This window comes from Phyllobates terribilis, unplaced genomic scaffold (genome assembly GCF_046119375.1).
Source record: "Phyllobates terribilis strain yellow unplaced genomic scaffold, ASM4611937v1 Scaffold_167__1_contigs__length_4167997, whole genome shotgun sequence".
NCBI classification, from domain to species: domain Eukaryota; kingdom Metazoa; phylum Chordata; class Amphibia; order Anura; family Dendrobatidae; genus Phyllobates; species Phyllobates terribilis.
In genome coordinates this window covers 2,367,587-2,390,395 of record NW_027362927.1, presented here as the reverse complement: position 1 = coordinate 2,390,395, position 22,809 = coordinate 2,367,587, and the positions used below count along the sequence as shown (strand labels likewise).

The following is a 22,809-nucleotide window of genomic DNA, read 5'->3' as shown; positions in this document are numbered from 1 at the left end:
GAGGTGCGGGTATCAAAGGTGTCCCTCAGCCGGGTTAGTATCCCTGCAACAGTCCTCCCCCCAGGTGGCCAGGACTTTACCTCCCTTTGGGCTGCCCCGGTTAATTGGGCCACCAGGATGCTCACTTTTTGCTCTTCTGTGAGGGGATACACCTGGAAGAGGCTATCCAGCTTTTCTCTAAAGTCATGCAGGGTATGTGACTCCCCTGAGTACTGGGGTAGCCAGGCCGTTCCCGGGATATAGGGCATGGTGAAAGGCATGACTGCAGCAGCGGTGGCGCTGGCGGGGGTTGAGGCAGTGAAGCTCTCCTCCGTATCCGACATCTTCCTCCCCCCTAGTGGACCGTGGCCTACCTTGCGATGATCCTCTTCCGTAGGCCGCGGCTCCGCAGTGGATCGTCAGGGTTGAGGACCTTCCGTCGCGCTCCTGTGACGTCGGCGTCTGCTGGGCTCCTTCCAGGACCTTACGCAACGTCCGGACGTGAGGCGGGGCTTCAGTTCTCGCGCGCTTTTGGAGTCCACGCCCCTCTTCTTCCCGCGCGGCGTCTTCAAGATGGCGTCCAACGGTGGGAAAACTCCACGGATGGCGGGAAGAAGGCAGAAGATGGCGCCGGATGGCGGGAAAACTTCGCGGATGGCGGGAATCTTCAAAACTGGTAAGTTTGAACAGTCTTTTTCAGGCACGCAGTACCCGGTGGTTGCGGGCACGAGATCCTGCCGACTACGCCAAAAATTGACGCACCCCTGGGCCTGTGTCGCACAGCGTTGCGCATGCAGGAGCTTACCCGGAGCCGGATCTGTTGAGGGTTGTAGTCTCGTGGCGGTGACCCGGTCCGTGCCCAGGGAGTCAGACTAAGTGGCGTTGTATTAGCGGTAGATGTTGGACGACTACGCCACCCGTTGAATGCAGCGAAGGAGCTGCCGCTGCAGGGCAGACCGCTGAGGCCGGTGGTAGGATTGTGCAGCGTGATAGTATCACCCCCAACGGGAGGGGTATGGCCTCAGGGCAGCCGACGTGGATGATGGGGGTAGCAGGAATCACTCAGAGACGATGCGGTGTAGTTCAGGGTCTTTACTGGTGATAAAGATAGACCCTCCCGGAGTACTGGCTAGCGATCGGGGCCTGGTCAGTCCTTGAGCAGATGGGATCTCCCCTGGCCAGGCGGAGTTGTAGGCCTCCCAAACTGACTGTACTCTTCTGGCTACCTTGCTAGAGGCGGGTATAAGTAGCCCACGTCCCTGAGTGTACCGTGTGGTGCTCACCCGTATGGCCGGTGACTCGGGGCCTTCTAGTAGCTTCCGCTCCACGACGGCGGTGCTGTTCCCACGCGTGTGACCGTGCCTTCGGGTTTCTTGGCCGGAGGACCTGAAATCCCCTGCCGGTCGGTTTCTGCTGCTGGGTAGAAGTTAGTCCCCACAGCCTCGGACTCCGGGTCCGGTGATAGCTTCCCAGTCAGGGCGAGCCCTGCAGCTGCCAGCCCCTGACTCCTTATAGCACTGCTCCCACAGAGCTCCTGATGTTCTTTTCCTATATCTGCTTCTCTTCTCTGTCTCTACTTCTTCTCTACACACTAACCCTGCCTCAGCCCTAGGTTTATATAGGGGAAGTTCTTCCCCTCCCAGGACTGGGCAGGAGGTGTGGCATGCATAGGATCCCTGACCAAGAGACCTCCCACCTGCTCTCAGACATAACATTGCTGTTACTGTGGAAACCAGACCCCTGGGGTGCCACACCCCCATTATGCCCCTTATGCAGTATGTATGATGCCCCCCACACAGTGTAATGCCCCCATTATGCCTCTTATGCAGGATGTATGATGCCCCCACACAGTGTAATGCCCCCGTACGCCTCGTACACGCGCGGCTCCGCTACGTGCGCCTCGTACACGTGCGGCTCCGCTCCGTACACCTGGTACACGCGCGGCTCCGCTCCGTACACCTGGTACACGCGCGGCTCCGCTCCGTACACCTGGTACACGCGCGGCTCCGCTCCGTACACCTCGTACACACACGGCTCCGCTCCGTACACCTCGTACACGCGCGGCTCTGCTACATCCACACTGTAAACCCCTCCTGACCCCACACATAAACTTCAGCTCATCCAGCACCATGACAACCAGCACAGCAGAGTCCTGCATCCACTGAGGCCCCTGATCATGTGACCCCTGACTCCTCCCCTCCTGTGACCTCATCACAGCTCCTGTGCGCACAGAGCAGCCATATATGTGGTGGCGGCTCTGCAGGTGGAGGTATGTGGAGATCCCCCATTACTGGGCGCAGGGGGCATTAACCCCTTCAGCACGGAGACTCTTTTGGGGTCTTGTGTTGCCCCTTTATAAGAATCATAAGGTTTTTGTTCTGTTTCCTGTAATAGATACATACGACCCAACTATGGAGACAGGAAGGGAGGAAACTTATTGTTCTCATAGTACAGGACCCCTTTACTGGCCCCACAGTGTAATGCCCCCATTATGCCCCTTATGCAGTATGTATGATGCCCCCACAGTGTAATGCCCCCATTATGCCCCTTATGCAGTATGTATGATGCCCCCACACAGTGTAATGCCCCCATTATGCCCCTTATGCAGGATGTATGATGCCGCCACACAGTGTAATGCCCCCATTATGCCCCTTATACAGGATGTATGATGCCCCCACACAGTGTAATGCCCCCATTATGCCCCTTATGCAGTATGTATGATGCCCCCAACACAGTGTAATGCCCCCATTATGCCCCTTATGCAGTATGTATGATGCCCCCCACGCAGTGTAATGCCCCTTATGCAGTATGTATGATGCCCCCACACAGTGTAATGCTCCCATTATGCCCCTTATGCAGGATGTATGATGCCCCCACACAGTGTAATGCCCCCATTATGCCCCTTATACAGGATGTATGATGCCCCCACACAGTGTAATGCCCCCATTATGCCCCTTATGCAGTATGTATGATGCCCCCCACGCAGTGTAATGCCCCCATTATGCCCCTTATGCAGGATGTATGATGCCCCCACACAGTGTAATGCCCCCATTATGCCCCTTATGCAGTATGTATGATGCCCCCCACACAGTGTAATGCCCCCATTATGCCTCTTATGCAGGATGTATGATGCCCCCACACAGTGTAATGCCCCCATTATGCCTCTTATGCAGGATGTATGATGCCCCCACACAGTGTAATGCCCCCATTATGCCCCTTATGCAGGATGTATGATGCCCCCCACACAGTGTAATGCCCCCATTATGCCCCTTATGCAGGATATATGATGCCCCCACACAGTGTAATGCCCCCATTATGCCCCTTATGCAGTATGTATGATGCCCCCACACAGTGTAATGCCCCCATTATGCCCCTTATGCAGGATGTATGATGCCCCCCACACAGTGTAATGCCCCCATTATGCCCCTTATGCAGGATGTATGATCCCCCCCACAGTGTAATGCCCACATTATGCCCCTTATGCAGTATGTATGATGCCCACAGTGTAATGCCCCCATTATGCCCCTTATGCAGGATATATGATGCCCCCACACAGTGTAATGCCCCCATTATGCCCCTTATGCAGTATGTATGATGCCCCCTACACAGTGTAATGCCCCCATTATGCCTCTTATGCAGGATGTATGCTGCCCCCACACAGTGTAATGCCCCCATTATGCCCCTTATGCGGGATGTATGTTGCCCCCCACAGTGTAATGCCCCCATTATGCCTCTTATGCAGGATGTATGATGCCCCCACACAGTGTAATGCCCCCATTATGCCCCTTATGCAGGATGTATGATGCCCCCACACAGTGAAATGCCCCCATTATGCCCCTTATGCAGTATGTATGATGCCGCCACACAGTGTAATGCCCCCATTATGCAGGATGTATGATGCCCCCACACAGTGTAATGCCCCCATTATGCCCCTTATGCAGTATGTATGATGCCGCCACACAGTGTAATGCCCACATTATGCCCCTTATGCAGGATGTATGATGACCCCACACAGTGTAATGCCCCCATTATGCCCCTTATGAAGGATGTATGATGCCTACACAATGTAATGCCCCCATTATGCCCCTTATGCAGGATGTATGATGCCCCCCACACAGTGTAATGTTCCCATAGTACCGCCATGCCCCCACACAGTATAATCAGAGGTATAACTAAGGTCTGACGGGACCCGTTGCGAGATTTCGACCACCCCCCATCCTGATACATACAGTGGGTAAGGAAAGTATTCAGACCCCTTTACATTTTTCACTCTGTTTCATTGCAGCCATTTGGTAAATTCTAAAAAGTTCATTTTTTTCTCATTATAGTACACTCTGCACCCCATCTTGACTGAAAAAAAGAAATGTAGAAATTTTTGCAAATTTATTAAAAAATAAAAACTGAAATATCACATGATCATAAGTATTCAGACCCTTTGCTCAGACACTCATATTTAAGTCACATGCTGTCCATTTCCTTCTGATCCCCCTTGAGATGGTTCTACTCCTTCATTGGAGTGCAGCTGTGTTTAATTAAACTGATAGGACTTGATTTGGAAAGGCACACACCTGTCTATATAAGACCTGACAGCTCACAGTGCATGTCAGACAAAATGAGAATCATGAGCTCAAAAGGAACTGCCCAAGGAGCTCTGAGACAGAATTGTGGCAAGGCACAGATCTGGCCAAGGTTGCAAAAGAATTTCTGCATTACTCAAGGTTCCTAAGAGCACAGTGGCCTCCATATTCCTTAAATAGAATAAGTTTGGGACCACCAAAAGTCTTCCTAGACCTTGCCGTCCAGCCAAACTGAGCAATCGTGGGAGAAGAGCCTTGTTGAGAGAGGTAAAGAAGAACCCCAAGATCACTGTGGCTGAGCTCCAGAGATGCAGTAGGGAGATGGGAGAAACTTCCACAAAGTCAACGATCACTGCAGCGCTCCACCAGTCGGGCCTTTATGACAGAGTGGCCTGACGGAAGCCTCTCCTCAGTGCAAGACATATGAAAGCCCGCATAGAGTTTGAACAAAAACACATGAAGGACTCCCAGACTATGAGAAATAAGATTCTCTGGTCTGATGAGATGAAGATAGAACTTTTTGGTGATAATTCTAAGCGGTATGTGTGGAGAAAACCAGGCACTGCTCATCACCTGCTCAATACAATCCCAGCAGTGAAATATGGTGGTGGCAGCATCATGCTATGGGGGTGTTTTTCAGCTGCAGTGACAGGCCGACTGCTTGCAATTGAAGGAAACATGAATGCGGCCAAGTACAGACATCCTGGATGAAAACCTCTTCCAGAGTGCTCTGGACCTCTTACTTGGCTTAAGGTTCACCTTCCAACATGCAATGACCCTAAGCACACAGCTAAAATAACGAAGGAGTGGCTTCAGAACAACTCTATGACCATTCTTGACTGGCCCAGCCAGAGCCCTGACCTAAACCCAATTGAGCATCTCTGGAGAGATCTGAAAATGGCTGTCCACCAACGCTCACCATCCAACCTGACGGAACTGGAGAGGATCTGCAAGGAAGAATGGCAGAGGATCCCCAAATCCAGGTGTGAAAAACTTGTTGCATCATTTCCAAGAAGACTCATGGCTGTACTAGCTCAAAAGGGTGATTCTACTCAATACTGAGCAAAGGGTCTGAATACTTATGACCATGTAATATTTCAGTTTTTCTTTTTTAATAAATTTGCAACAATTTCTACATTTCTGTTTTTTTTTTCAGTCAACATGGGGTGCAGAGTGTACTTTAACCCCTTAAAAGCCCAGGGCGTACTAATACGCACCTGCGCCCTAGGCTTTAAGAACCAGGTACGTATTAGTACGCCCTGTTGATTTCGCCCGCACAACCTGGGTGTCAGCTGATTGTCACAGCTGACACCCGGTGCTATGTGCTAGGAGCGGTCCTGCAACGCTGCGATTGAAGACGATCGCAGCATTGCCAGGGCAAAGGGAGGTGATCACCGATACTCACCTCTCCTGCCGGCGTCCAACGCTGTTTGCCGCGGCTTCCCGGGTGTTGCCATGACGACCCAATGTCATCATAACAACATCTGGGTCACCAGACAGCAGGAGGATACTTTGGTCATGCGCAGTGCACGACCAAATTATCTTCTGCATCTGCAGCGCTGACAGCCTGTATAGCACAGGGATGGTGCTCCATCCCTATGCTATACAGGCGATCAGAGTAAAAAAGTGAAAGTCCCAGAGTGGGGAAAAAGTATAAAAGTAAAAAAAGAAAAAAATTGTAAAAATATTTAAAAAAATCAAAAAAAGAATCCACCAAAAATAAAAATATAATGTACCCATCAATAAATATTATTATTATAAAAAAAAAAAAAAAAAAAAAGTATACATATTTGGTATCGCCGCGTCCGGAACAACCTGACCTATAAAACTGTCCCACTAGTTAACCCCTTTATTGAACACGGTAGAAAAAATAAATAAAAAACAAAGCAAAAAAAAAAAATGCTTTATCATCATACCGCAAAAACAAAAAATGGAATAACACGCGATCAAAAAGACGAATATAAATAAAAATGGTACCGCTGAAAACGTCATCTTGTCCCTTAAAAAACAAGCTGCCATACAGCTCCATCAGCCGAAATATAAAAAAGTTATAGCTCTCAGAATGAAGCGATGCAAAAAGAATGTTATTTCTATAAAATAGCTTTTATTGTGTAAAAGCGCCAAAACATAGAAAAACTCTATAAATGTGGTACCGCTGTAAACATACTGACCCGAAGAATAACGCTGCCTTATCAATTTTACCACATTCGGAACGGCATAAAAAAATGAAAAAAAAAAAACAATTCCTGAATTGTTGTTTTTTGTTTATTCTGCCTCCCAAAAATTGGAATAGAAAGCGATCAAAAAATGTCACGTGCCTGAAAATGGCACCAATAAAAACATCAACTCATCCCGCAAAAAACAAGCCGTCACATGACTGTCGGCCAAAATATGGAAAAATTATAGCTCTCAAAATATGGCGATGCAAAAACTAGATTATGCAAAAAAAATGCGTCTTTTAGTGTGTGACAGCTGTCAATCATAAAAACCCCATATGATTCTGGTATCGCTGTAATTGCACCGACCCGAAGAAAAAAGTCGTCTAATCAGTTATACTGCACGAGGAACTGCGTAAAAAATAAACTCTAGGGTTAGGGTTGGGGTTGTATTAGGGTTGGGGTTAAGGTTGTTTTTTTTTTCAAAAGTAAAAAAAAAAAGATGACGATATGGCGACTAGTGTTGAGCACAAGTGCTCGCTACTTGAGTTTGCATTGGGTGCTCAGGTATGCACTGAGTATCGCGGGTGCTCGAGTGACATGTTCGAGTCTCCGCCCCATATGCTTCGCGGCCAAAAAAACATTGCGGGGATTGCCTGTCATGCACGGACGATCTCTGCATGTTTTTTTTTGGGTGTCTTATAACTGTGAAACATGCGGGTGGGGACTTGAACATGTCACTCGAGCACGCGTGATACATGGTGCATACCTGAGTACCCGATGCAAACTCAAGTAGCGAGCACGTGCGCTCAAGACTAATGACAGCTTATTCAATATGATGACCTAATGTTATCAAATTCTGTGTTGTACCTCTGGGTTCAAAATGTTCACTATACCCCTTGAGGGGTGTAGTTTCCAAAATGGGGTCACTTGTGGGGGGTTTCCACTATTTAGGCACCCTACTATTTAGGCGTCCACTCTCAATTCCAGCCAATTTTGCATTCAAAAGACCACGCAGTGCTCCTTCCCTTCTGAACTCAGCCGTGCTCCCAAACACTGTATTTTCTCCACATATTGGCGTACTCAGGAGAAATTGCACAACAGTTTTTGGGGTCCATTTTCACCTCTTACCCTTGTGAAAATAGAAAAATTGGGGCTAAAACATCATTGTTGTGGAAAAAGTTTGATTTTTTTATTTTCACGGCTCCATGTTATAAACTTCTGTAAAGCACTTGGGGGTTCAGGGTGCTCACCACACATCTAGATAAGTTCCCCGAGGGGTCTAGTTTCCAAAATGGTGTCAATTGTGGTGTTTTTCCACTGTTTAGGCACAGCAGGGGCACATCCGCTAATTATTCAAGCAAATTTTACATTCAAAAAGTCAAAGGTGCTCCTTCCCTTCCGAACCCTGCCATATGCCCAAGCAGTGGTTTTCCCCCACATATGGGGTATCGGTTTACTCAGGAGAGATTGCACAACATGTTGGATGGTGCAATTTCTCCTGTTACCCTTGTGAAAATGCAAAACTGGGGTCTGAAAAACATTTTTGTGGGAAAAATGTGAACATTTTATTTTTACGGCTCAATGTTATAAACTTCTGTGAAGCACCTGGGGGTTCAAGGTGCTCACCACACATCTAGACCAGTTCCCTGAGGGGTCTAGTTTCCAAAATGGTGTCACTTGTGGGGGTTTCCACTGTTTAGGCACATCAGGGGCTCCCCAAACGCAACATGGCGTCCGCTAATTATTCAAGCAAATTTTACATTCAAAAAGTCAAATGGCGCTCCTTCCCTTCCTGCCATGAGCCAAAATAGTGTTTTTTCCCCACATATGGGGTCTATTTTTTACTGTTACCCTTGCGAAAATAAAAAAAATTGGGTCTAAAGTAACATTTTTGTGAAAAAAGTTAAATGTTAATTGTTTTCTTCCACATTCCAAAAATTCCTGTGAAGCACCTGATGGGTTAATAAACTTCTTGAATGTGGTTTTGAGCACCTTGAGGGGTGCAGTTTTTAGAATGGTGTCACTTTTGGGTATTTTCTGTCATAAAGACCCCTCAAATTGACTTCAAATGTGATGTGGTCCCTAAAAAAATGGTTTTGGAAATTTTGTTGGAAAAATGAGAAATCGCTGGTCAACTTTTAACCCTTATAGCTCCCTAAAAAAAAAAATTTTGGTTCCAAAATTGTGCAGATGTAAAGTAGACATGTGGGAAATGTTATTTATTAACTATTTTGTGAGATATAGCTCTCTGATTTAAGGGCATAAAAATTCAAATTTTGAAAATTGAAAAATTTTCAACATTTTCGACAAATTTCCATTTTTTTCACAAATAAACGCAAGTGATATGGAAGAAATTTTACAACAATCATGAAGTACAATATGTCACAAAAAAAACAATCTCAGAATCAGGGGGATCCGTTGAAGCGTTCCAAAGTAATTACCTCATTAAGTGACAGTGGACATAATTGTAAAAATTGGCCTGGTCATTAACGTGCAAACCACCTCGGGTTGTAAAGGGGTTAATGAGAAAAAAATGAACTTTTTAGAATTTACGAAATGGCTGCAATGAAACAAAGAGTGAACACTTTAAAGGGGTCTGAATACTTTCCGTACCCAGTGTATATGTATGTCCCTTATCATTGGCCCCAACCTGGTATATGTCCCCTGTTCTGCCTCGGTTCTTTAGTGTATAGAAATTAATAAACTATTACACTCACCAGGGGCGAACATAGAAGTGATGGGGCCCCATAAGAGGAGTATAATGCACTCCCCAAAATCCTCCATACTGTATAATGGGCAGCCCATAGTCATCCATGTAGTATAATGCACAGCCCATAGTCATCCATGTAGTATAATGCACAGCCCATAGTCCGTACATGTAGTATAATGCACAGCCCATAGTCCGTACATGTAGTATAATGCACAGCCCATAGTCCATACATGTAGTATAATGCGCAGCCCATAGTCCGTACATATAGTATAATGCATAGTCATCCATGTAGTATAATGCACAGCCCATAGTCCGTACATGTAGTATAATGCACAGCCCATAGTCCGTACATGTAGTATAATGCACAGCCCATAGTCCGTACATGTAGTATAATACACAGCCCATAGTCCATACATGTAGTATAATGCACAGCCCATAGTCCATACATGTAGTATAATGCATAGTCCATACATGTAGTATAATGCACAACCCATAGTCCGTACATGTAGTATAATGCATAGTCCATACATGTAGTATAATGCACAACCCATAGTCCGTACATGTAGTATAATGCGCAGCCCATAGTCCGTACATGTAGTATAATGCGCAGCCCATAGTCCATACATGTAGTATAATGCATAGTCCATACATGTAGTATAATGCACAACCCATAGTCCGTACATGTAGTATAATGCATAGTCCATACATGTAGTATAATGCACAACCCATAGTCCGTACATGTAGTATAATGCGCAGCCCATAGTCCGTACATGTAGTATAATGCGCAGCCCATAGTCCGTACACGTAGTATAATGCACAGCCCATAGTCCGTACACGTAGTATAATGCACAGCCCATAGTCCGTACACGTAGTATAATGCACAGCCCATAGTCCGTACACGTAGTATAATGCACAGCCCATAGTCCGTACATGTAGTATAATGCACAGCCCATAGTCCGTACATGTAGTATAATGCACAGCCCATAGTCCGTACATGTAGTACAATGCACAGCTCATAGTCCGTACATGTAGTATAATGCACTGCCCGTAGTCCGTACATGTAGTATAATGCACAGCCCATAGTCTGTACACGTAGTACAATGCACAGCTCATAGTCCGTACATGTAGTATAATGCACTGCCCGTAGTCCGTACATGTAGTATAATGCACAGCCCATAGTCCGTACATGTAGTATAATGCACAGCCCATAGTCCGTACATGTAGTATAATGCACAGCCCGTAGTCCGTACATGTAGTATAATGCACAGCCCGTAGTCCGTACATGTAGTATAATGCACAGCCCGTAGTCCGTACATGTAGTATAATGCACAGCCCGTAGTCCGTACATGTAGTATAATGCGCAGCCCATAGTCATCCATGTAGTATAATGCACAGCCCATAGTCCGTACATGTAGTATAATGCACAGCCCATAGTCCGTACATGTAGTATAATGCACAGCCCATAGTCCGTACATGTAGTATAATGCACAGCCCGTAGTCCGTACATGTAGTATAATGCACAGCCCATAGTCCGTACATGTAGTATAATGCACAGCCCGTAGTCCGTACATGTAGTATAATGCACAGCCCATAGTCCGTACATGTAGTATAATGCACAGCCCATAGTCCGTACATGTAGTATAATGCACAGCCCATAGTCCGTACATGTAGTATAATGCACAGCCCATAGTCCGTACATGTAGTATAATGCACAGCCCGTAGTCCGTACATGTAGTATAATGCACAGCCCATAGTCCGTACATGTAGTATAATGCACAGCCCATAGTCCGTACATGTAGTATAATGCACAGCCCATAGTCCGTACATGTAGTATAATGCACAGCCCATAGTCCGTACATGTAGTATAATGCACAGCCCATAGTCCGTACATGTAGTATAATGCACAGCCCATAGTCCGTACATGTAGTATAATGCACAGCCCACAGTCATCCATGTAGTATAATGCACAGCCCATAGTCCGTACATGTAGTATAATGCACAGCCCATCCTCTTACATGTAGTATTATGGCCAAGGGCACCGTGTACTCTCTGATTTAAAAAAAAAACATTATACTCGCCTTCTCTCCGCTCCCTCGCCGCACGGTGTCTTTTTCTGGAGCTGCCGCTGACTTCAGCTGGAAGCGACAGGAGAGCATGATGTCACTTCCATGCGCCCCTAATGACGTACATGCCGATGTCAGCTGCTGGGCTCTGATTGGTCGGCAGCGTATATTGTGGCACTAAGCTGAATGTCAGTCCGAGAACACACATCCAGCTGCAGCAGGGGCTGGTGGTGGCTGGGCCCGGTCACAGGAGCGACTGCGGTCATTAAGCCTCTCAATATAATGCTCTCATAGTACCTCTATTTCCCCACACCGTATAATGTTCTCACAGTACCGCCATCTTCCCACATACAGTATAATGTTCCCACAGTACCGCCATCTTCCCACATACAGTATAATGTTCCCACAGTACCGCCATCTTCCCACATACAGTATAATGCTCTCATAGTACCACCATCTTCCCACATACAGTATAATGTTCTCACAGTACCGCCATCTTCCCACATACAGTATAATGTTCCCACAGTACCGCCATCTTCCCACATACAGTATAATGTTCTCACAGTACAGCCATCTTCCCACATACAGTGTAATGTTCTCACAGTACCGCCATCTTCCCACATACAGTATAATGTTCCCACATACAGTATAATGTTCCCACAGTACCACCATCTTCCCACATACTGTATAATGTTCTCACAGTACCGCCATCTTCCCACATACAGTATAATGTTGTCACAGTCCCGCCAACCCCAATTTTATTTTATGTATTAACACTTAGTTTTCTTTTTTTACTGTTTTTCATGTAATATATGGAAACCTATAGTAAAATGCTTTTAGAAACATAATATCCAGGTAAAAAAAACACTGTACAAGGAGACATTAGCATCAAATAACTCCTGTCTTGGTGTTCTTACAAACAAGCTCTTATAAATGAGATCTAACGTGATAAAAGATTACAACCTGGGAAAGACGGGAAACATTCATATAGACGACTAGGGGTGATGATGTAATTAGTGACGGACTCTGGCCAAATTTGTTTCTAGAGCCGTATTAGAAGATTAAGATGTCGTCCTCATCATGAAGTTGTTATTTCTCATGTCACGTGTAATGTATATGACAAGAATTAGCATTATGGAAGATGAGTCTATAAGAAATGTATTCAGCTGCAGACTCCAAGGAAGAAACTGCTTGTTGTCTGTGGCCTAAAATATATAGATTATATTAGTACGTCAGGGACAAAAGCAGAATGTTGTAAAATAATAAAAATACCATTGCTGCTTGGGTTTCTGGGTGATTCTTACTGAAGCAGTGGCCAACTTAGCGATTGGAAGTATGGAGGAGATGTCTAAGTCATCAATTCAACTTATGTTCCAGTCCATAAAAGACTAGAGAATACAACATCTACACATTCTATCTTCTGATATATTTCCCTTATTGTCTCCAGTAATTGTATTAATACACAGAATTCTTTATGATTTTACATCAGCTCTTTTTCTCATTCAGGTCTCTACAATATCGGATCCTCCCAGTGAAGATCTTCTATATTAAGAGAATTTTTCTAAATCGCCTATCAAGGATGGATATGGACAGAGACAAGATGGTGGAGAGGATATTACACCTCACCCTAGAGATCCTCTTCCGGCTTACTGGAGAGGTGAGAGATTCTGATGACGTCACATTACATCATTCTTATCTATGGGAATAACAGATGGACAGAACTGGAGAGGTGAGGACTCTGGAAATGTCTGTAATGAGATTTATTAATGTATCTCTCCATAACCAGGATTACACAGTAGTGAAGAAGACCTCTAGTGAGCGCTGTCAGGACCCTGTGTCTGAGGGATGGGGAAGACCCCTGAGCCCGATCACAGGACCTCCACCTCACCCCCTGATACATGAGGACATTAAGGACCAGAAGATCCTAGAACTCGCCTACAAGATGATTGAGCTGCTGACTGGAGAGGTGACACTATTGAGAATGCTGGGACATTATACAGTAACGCTATGAAGGGATCGGGGGGATAACGGTATCATTGTATGTGTCAGGTTCCTATAAGGTTTCAGGATGTCGCCGTCTATTTCTCCATGGAGGAGTGGGAGTATTTGGAAGGACACAAAGATCTGTACAAGGACGTCATGATGGAGGTTCCCCAGCCCCTCACATCACCAGGTAATAGACAGGACTAAATCCACACAGCCTATAATTATCTGTATGTAAAGAATGAATTCAGTCCCTGTATGTGTTTCCTCCAGATCTATCCAGTAAGAGGACAACACCAGAGAGATGTCCCCGTCCTCTTCTTCCACAGGACTGTAAACAAGAAGACCCTAATGTTCCTCAGGATCATCAGGTAGATGGAGAGAAGGTGTCATGAGATCTCCCCTATGATGTGTAGACGGCTGTGAAGGTCTTGTGCTCAGTCTTGTTTTATCCACCAGTATTATATGTTTTATACTTGTGTAATGAGAACGGTGGAGATGGCCGGATTAGAGCTGATCATACATGTGACTTCTCCATCTGTCTGTGACTTTTACAATATTTCTTTCAGGGTGAAGATCTGACCCATATTAATACTACAGAGACATATGTGAGGGGTGATGAGTGGTGTAAAGAGGAGATTCCTACATATGACTACCCAGGTGAGTAGTAACCACTAAATGCAGAGAAGTCACAGATTCTTCTCAGTCACCGGCTGTGGCTGCTTTATCGGTGGTGTAGTCCAGCTGTATCACAATCGTGTGATCACCATTTTACCTCTAGACCACAACATTTTCCTCCATCCGAAAATGTTCACATTACTTTGTGTAATTGTAAAAGACCTTTTCTATAGAACTTACAACCTGGAGGATCCAACTACCCCCTGGGATTAGATGACGTTGTCATTACCTGCCCAGATCTGTAAAGTGCAAAGCCAAATGGCAGCGTACGTAGAATGTGCTGACAAGTGAGAAAATCAAAATTATTATGGGCCTGTAAGAGAAAGCGGAGGGTAATGATGCTGTTGGCTTCCTAGATCCCTGATATCTTATTGGATGAATCTACCTTCTCTCCCTTCTGTGCTGCTGAATGTGCTCATATGGTCCCTACAAGACCAGGTCCAGTCTTTCTGACCAAACGTCACTTTTATGATTGACAACATTAAATGTGTAGTGAGGCCAAGTGTGAATTTCTGTACAATAACAGCAGAGTTTCCCTTTATCCTGACTTTTCAATTTCTTTTTAAACCAACTAACTTCAAACAGGATAGTGATAAACTATACAGAAAACATTACACCTGTGCCATGATATATCTCTAAGCTGTGCGTGGCTGATGGCTGTAATATACATTTATTTACGCCTGCAGGAGATGTGTTGGCTCGAGCCCTGGTTTCATGGATTCACTCCACGTCATCAATTCCATTATGTTTTCCATCCTAAGGAATTCAGATTACTGCACAATCTCTCCTGAAATGGGGGCGCTAATACTTTCTCTACTTTCCTGGTCAGGACTCATAGTAGCTCCAATGGTCCACCATAAATGAGTGCGACTCCGGTTTAGTGTTGGAGCTCTCCCCTCTTACATACGTTGTTGTTGGGGATGTAACATATTTTTTATTCTGTCTTTTTTTACAGGTTCACTTTGTTTGATTTTGGTGGGATCGGCCGGCCTCACTTATGTGAGTCTGTAACTCCCTGGTAGTCTTTAAAAGAAGGTCTCCATTACGTCTTCCCAATGCCCGAGATCTAAATTTAAGACACCTCAGCTCTGCACTATTATAAAAAGTTCTGTTTCAATGTGTAATATTTCTTCTTGAAACTCATTTGTCCCTTACGATAGTTTAGATTACTAACAGCCACCAAGCACCATACTGTAATTACCCCAGAGAAGTTTCACCACTAGTTACTCATTTTTTACTGATGAAGACTGTTGAGTTTGATCATTTCAGTAGATGTGTTATTGTCTATACTCACAGTTTTTGACTGCAGCAGTTAGTTCCCAAAATACTCTGATTTAACCCCTTCCTGCAGCCAGTTTTGTGTTCCTCTCTGGGCCCATTTTCAAATCTGACGTGTGTCACTTTATATGGTGATAACTCTGGAATTCTTCACAAAGGATAATGGGAAACAAATGGACCTTACAAATTATTTTCCAACTTCTCTTGAATCCAACAATACTTTATATATCGTTGTACAGGTTGTATAGAAGGAGCGCCATTTAGCTATCTGAATGCAGATCTTGCTGGAATATATTTCAGACACAATGTATTGGGGGCACTGTTCATTGTCACCTGGCAGCTCAAAAGATGGCTACCATGAACAGGCTTGGTGCTATATACTCCATTTTCCTGATCTCAGAGATTGCCTTGCTCATCACCCTTTAACCCCAAGAAGAATAGCCAGGTAGTCGGGTCAGAACCAGGAGGACAGAGAAAATACCAATCAGAAGACACAAGAGTAGTCAGTAAACGGGCCGAGGTCACAACAGAGATCAAATACACAAGCCGGGAGCTGAGCACAGAGGACTGAACCAGAGGAGAACAAGGCTGTATCTGGCAGCTTCCGGCAATATGCTTCCAGCTTTAGTAGGGTGTGGTGCTTTCCGATTGGATGAAGCAGGGAGCAGATTACTTCAGCTGGACAGCACACACACCCATACTGCCAGACTGGATGGTACTACAGGTCCCAGGCTACCTAATCTTAGTGTTTGGACAGAGCCTGTGCTGCCCAGAGCTTCTGGTTCCAACGTCTCCTCCATCACCAGCGCTACCTGCAGAATGATTACGGCGGCGCCTGGTGACAGATGCAGATGTTGGAGCAGATCCCAGAGGAGATTGGACACACTATTTACAGAAGCCTTAAAGAAGTTGTCCAGTACTTTTTACAATTGCCCAATGCCCCCCAATGTATTTACCCTGTGCCCATAAGAATCTTTGTAATTACCTTCTGCTGTCCTTCTTGCCTGTGAGTGACGCTATCGGGGGGGGGGTCACGTGATGCCTGACAGCGGCCAGAGATAGCGCCGCTCACAGGCAAGAAGGACTGCAGAAGGTATTTACAAAAAGACTTATGGGCACAGGGAAAATACATTGGGGGACATTGGGGCAATAAAAAGTACTGGACAACTTCTTTAATATAACAAAGTGACCTCTATTTTGGAAATTATAACCCGCAGTGAATTAATCTATAGACGTAGCGATTATTTTGATTCCAGAGGCACTTTCCAGAAATTAGCACACAATGAATGGTGGAGAGTGAAAATTGCACATTGGCCATTTTATTACCCAACACATAGTGTCCAGATTGTGCTCCAGGAGACACACACCGTAAATTAAGTGGGTTCTTCTTCTTATTGTAATGCCAAATACATGGATGCTGAATGTGGTTTGGGCACACTGTAAGGCTCAGAAGTGAGGGGGAGATTTGACTTTGGGAGAAGCGGATATTGCTGGATTGATTTATGGATGAGAAGAAGTTTTTATGGGTATCATTTTTGCCTACATAACATTTTTTGATGGCTTCTTATTCCATATTTGGGAGGCAGAATGAACAATCAGTTGAACACCACGCTCTACTGGTGCATCCTATGAGGTTTTCACGTTTCTCTGTCATTCTGTCAATAACTTGTCGTTTCTACAGACGTTTTAAGTAGAAATGTTCAAAAATATAAATTTCAGGGATATTTTATTCAGAATTAATAATTGTTTTTTTTCTTGGCAGATGACTGTACCAGGAGATCAGAGGAACAACTGATATCTTCAATTTTTAAATCAGATGATCTTGAGATCCCACAGGATACAATTGAAGTGAATGCCATTACTCCAGATATACCATCATCCCTTCACAGCAAAGATCTATCATCTGATCCTATGAAACAGGTTCTGTCTTCTGATTCATTACCGACTACTAAGGAAAATCAAAATAAAAAAATAAGCATTACAAAACAAACTGCTCATAAAGGAACGAAGTCATTTTCATGTTCAGAAAATGGAAATAGTTTTACCCTCGAAAAGTCTATTCTTAAACATCAAAAAATACACACAGCGGACAATAGATTTTTTTGTTCCAAATATGGGAAATGTTTTAACGATAAATCAGCTTTGGTTAAGCACCAGAGACTTCACATAGGGGAGAAGCCTTTTACCTGTTCAGAATGTGAAAAATGTTTCAACCAGAAAGCACATCTTAATATCCACCAGAGAACCCACACAGGGGAGAAGCCTTTTTCATGTTCAGAATGTGGGAAATGTTTTAACCAGAAATCAGCTTTGGTCAAGCACCAGAGAATTCACACAGGGGTGAAGCCTTTTACCTGTTCAGAATGTGAAAAATGTTTCAACCAGAAAGCACATCTTAATATCCACCAGAGAACCCACACAGGGGAGAAGCCTTTTTCATGTTCAGAATGTGGGAAATGTTTTAACCAGAAATCAGATTTTGTCAAGCACCAAAGAACCCACAAAGGTGAGAAGCCTTTTTCATGTTCAGAATGTGGGAAATGTTTTAACGATAAATCATCTTTGGTTAAGCACCAGAGAACTCACACAGGGGAGAAGCCTTTTACCTGTTCAGAATGTGAAAAATGTTTCAACCAGAAAGCACATCTTAATATCCACCAGAGAACCCACACAGGGGAGAAGCCTTTTTCATGTTCAGAATGTGGGAAATGTTTTAAACAGAAATCAGCTTTGGTTAGCCACCAGAGAATTCACACAGGAGAGAAGCCTTTTTCATGTGCAGAATGTGGGAAATGTTTTTACGATAAATCCGCTTTAGTTAAGCACCAGGGAACTCACACAGGGGAGAAGCCTTTTTCATGTTCAGAATGTGGGAAATGTTTTAACCAGAAATCAGATTTGATTAGGCACCAGAGAACCCACACAGTGGAGAAAACTTTTTCTTAGTCTTTTTTTTTTTAATCCAATACATTTTTGAGATTTTTTTCATTAGTTCTTTTTTTTGATAAAACAAGAAACCAGTACATACAATAATAAAGTAACATACCATAGGGATCACATACATTCATCTCTCCTATATATCCTTTCAGCTTGCCCATTACTGCCTGACAACTTGCAGTTCCTATATCTTCCAATTAACATTCCACATTCTTGAAATCTCTTACAGTTGTGCTCAAAAGTTTACATACCCCGGCAGAATTTTTCCATTCTTGGCCTTGTTTCAGAGAATATGAATGATAACAAAAAACTTTTTCTCCACTCATGGTTATTGGTTGGGTGAAGCCATTTATTGTCAAACTACTGTGTTTTCTCTTTTTAAATCTTAATGACAACCAAAAACATCCAAATGACCCTGATCAAAATTTCACATACCCCAGTTCTTAATACCGTGTATTGCCCCCTTTTAACATCAATGACAGCTTGAAGTCTTTTGTGGTAGTTGTGGATGAGGTTCTTTATTTTCTCATATGGTAAAGCTGCCCATTCTTCTTGGCAAACAGCCTCCAGTTCCTGTAAATTCCTGGGCTGTCTAGCATGAACTGCGCGCCTAAGATCTCCCCAGAGTGGCTCAATGATATTGAGGTCAGGAGACTGAGACTGAGATGACCACTCCAGAACCTTCACTTTGTTGTGCTGTAGCCAATGACAGGTCGACTTGTCCTTGTGTTTTGGATCATTGTTATGTTGGAACGTCCAAGTAGGTCCCATGCGCAGCTTCCGGGCTTATGAGTGCAAATTTGCCTCCAGTATTTGCTGATAACATGCTGCATTCATCTTTCCTTCAACTTTTACCAAGTTTCCTGTGCCATTGTAGCTCGTACATCCCCAAAACATCAGCGATCCACCTCCGTGCTTTACTGTAGGAATGGTGTTCCTTTTTATCATAGGCCTTGTTGACCTCTTTCCAAATGTAACGTTTATGGTTGTGGCCAAAAAGTTCAATTTTGGTCTCATCATTCCAAATTACCTTGTTCCAGAAGTTTTGAGGCTTGTCTCTATGCTGTTTGGCGTATTCTAGGTAAGATACTTTGCATTTAAGTATGGCTTTCTTCTGGCGACTCGACCATGCAGCCCATTTTTCTTCAAGTGCCTCCTTATTGTGCATCTTGAAACTGCCACATCAATAGTTTTCAGAGAGTCCTGATGTTCAGCTGGTGTTATTTGTGGGTTTTTCTTTGCATCCCGAACAATTTTCCTGGCAGTTGTGGCCGAAATTTTTGTTGGTCTAACTGACCGTGGTTTGATTTTTACAGAGCTCCTGATTTTCCATTTGTTAATCATAGTTTGAATGCTGCTGACTGGCATTATCAATTCCTTGGATATTTTTTTGTATCCCTTTCCTGTGTTATACAGTTCAACTACATTTTCCCGTAGATCCATTGACAATTCTTTTGCTTTCCCCATGACTCACAATCCAGAAATGTCAGTGGCTGGATGAAAGATGCAAGAGTCTGTCTGGATCCCAGAAACTCACTTAGCTTTTACGCACACACACTGATTACAAGCAAACAGGTCACAGGTGAGGATGTTACTTTTAGTAGCCATTCAAACCCATTTGGGTCAAATTCTGTGCATGTTATCAGGCAAAAATCACCAGGGTATGTGAACTTTTGCTCAGGGTCATTTAGATGTTTTTGGTTGTCATTAAGATATAAAAACACAGTAGTTTGACAATAAATGGCTTCACCCAACCAATAACCATGAGTGGAGAAAACAAAAAAAGTTTATCATTCATATTCTCTGAAACAAGGCCAAAAAATGAAAAATTCTGCCGGGGTATGTAAACTTTTGAGCACAACTGCATGCATGTATGTATATATATATATATATATATATATATATATATATATATATATATATATATATTTCAGGAGCTTTGCTATGCTTTATAACTGTCAGTGCTGCACGGACACCAGTTAGGTAGATCTTGCACTGCGCACGACCTAAATAACTTGTTAGCTCTGGTCACCCGGATGTTGTCATGATGACATCGAGTCACCATGGCAATGAGTGGCCCCTGAGATGTGGGCTAACTAATTTCTGACGACATATGGGACATCACCTCTTTCAGGAGATATTATTTAATAAATTATGGGGTTCAGTTTCACCTATTAACCCTTGTGTACCTGATAAATTTGTAGCAAATACAAAAATTGCATTTTTACCACTAAAATGTCATATTTCCATGACTCAATGTTATAAAATTCTGTAAGGCACCTATGGGTTCAAAATACTTACTACACCCCTAGATTTATTCCTTAGGCAGTGAAGTTTCCAATATGGGAACCTCAGGGGCTCAGCTACTGGAGCCCACAATCTATTCTAATGAAATCTGCATTTTGCAAGCCAAAACCCAAAGCAGAAACACCGAACATGAGGTCATAGAAGGCATATTACCTAAGTGGCCCAGGGTGCCGAGTGTGGCGCATACTCGGTCGGTACCCTGGACCACGTACAACAGAAGTCAAGGCATATTACCTATCTTGTCTTCTTGTCTACAAGTTTTGACCTGGCCCTCATGTTGAACACTTCCTCTAACATCTAACCAGCATCTTCTGGGCACTTGTCTTGTTATTATTTTTAGGCTACCCCAGGATCATTGACATGCTACACTAGGTCTATTGCTTTATACGCTTGGCCTCATTCTACTTGTACATACTTGCTCCTTTGTGGTTCAGAATACATGTGTGTGTGTGTATGTATATGTATTTATGTATATATATTATATATTTAACTATTTGTGTATTTATACAATCATTGTATTTTATGTAGTGTGGGCACCCGCTTCTGCAGTGCCACCATGTAACCAATTGCTTGTGAAATAAAGGTTTTTCACTGACCTCATGTTCGGTGTTTCAGGGATCGGAAGGGAAGGAGCGCCATTTGACTTTTTGAAAGTAAAGTTTGCTTGAATAATTAGCGGACGCCATGTCGCGTTTGGAGAGCCCCTGATTTGCCTAAACAGTGGAAACCCCCCACAAGTGACACCATTTTGGAAACTAGACCCCTCAGGTGCTTCACAGAAGTTTATAATATTGAGCCATAAAAATAAAATTTTCAAATTTTTCCAGCAAAAATGTTTTTCAGCCCCCACTTTTGCATTTTCATAAGGGTAACAGGAGAAATTTCACCATACCATTTGTTGTGTAATTTCTCCTGAGTACACAGATACCCCATATGTGGGGGAAAACCACTGTTTGGGCGCATGGCAGGGCTCAGAAGGGAAGGAGCCCCATTTAACTTTTTGCATGTCAAATTTGCTTGAATAATTAGCGGACGCCATGTCGTGTTTGGGGAGCCCCTGATGGAGCTGTATGGCAGCTTGTTTTTTGCGGGCCAAGATGACGTTTTCAGCGGTACCATTTTTATTTACATTTGTCTTTTTGATCTCGTTTTATTTGGCTGTTTGATGATAAACCACCATTTTTTGCTTAGTTTTTTTATTTTTACCGTGTTCACTAAAGGGGTTAACTAGTGGGACAGTTTTATAGGTCAGGTCGTTCCAAACGCGGTGATACCAAATATGTGTACTTTTATTGTAGGTTTTTTTTTCCACTTTTTTACTTAGTCCCACTATGGGACTTTCACTTTCTGCAGTCTGATCGCAGCTATAATATATAGCAGTGCAGGATCACTGCTGTACATTATAACCTGTCAGTGCAGCAGACACCAGTTACTTTGATCATGCACTGAGCATGATCCAAGTAACTTTCTGGTGTCCCGGATGTCATCATGACAACATCGGGTCACCATGGCAACGATCGGGACCCTGTGCTGATGGCGCGGGGTGTCCGATCCAAGAGCAGAGGGGCTTCTGTCCCTCTGTTTGGTCTCTAACCCCCTAAGTGCTGCGATCGCAGCATTTAAAGTGCTGGGAGCCTTGCGGATACCACTCCTGGTTTGGCTGGTGTGTGGTTTGGCAGCGGCAACTGCACCTCACAGGGCACGGACGTGCAGGGGAGAGGGGAAACGTGTAATTCACACAGGAGGTGGGATTTCTTGCGGGCCCCGCGACGGGAACGCATCAGAAACTTGTAGGAATAAAAAAACATTTCATAGGAACAAGACTTCTAATATGAGGCATACAGGTACAGTGGGTACGGAAAGTATTCAGGGCCCTTTAAATTTTTCACTCTTTGTTTCATTGCAGCCATTTGGTAAATTCTAAAAAGTTCATTTTTTCTCATGAAAGTCCACTCTGCACCCCATCTTGACTGAAAGAAAACAGAAATGTAGAAATTTTTGCAAATTTAATAAAAAAGAAAAACTGAAATATCACATGGTCATAAGTATTCACACCCTTTGCTCAGTATTGAGTAGAAACACCCTTTTGGGCTAATACAGCCATGAGTCTTCTTGGGAATGATGCAACAAGTTTTTCA

General features: G+C 43.9%; 2 protein-coding genes across 2 annotated transcripts in view; both read left to right on the top strand.

The window, feature by feature from the left end:
• Positions 1-22,809, top strand: part of LOC141207923 (oocyte zinc finger protein XlCOF7.1-like) — a 456,010-nt gene that overhangs the window by 65,716 nt on the left and 367,485 nt on the right. The window lies entirely within an intron of this gene.
• The window catches only part of LOC141207902 (uncharacterized), a 999,716-nt gene that overhangs the window by 874,915 nt on the left and 101,992 nt on the right, over positions 1-22,809 (top strand). Inside the window, exons 9-10 of the mRNA XM_073664463.1 lie at positions 17,669-18,372; positions 21,200-21,229. Of these exons, the coding sequence (XP_073520564.1) occupies positions 17,669-18,372; positions 21,200-21,229 (734 nt within the window). The remainder of the gene's footprint in view (positions 1-17,668; positions 18,373-21,199; positions 21,230-22,809) is intronic.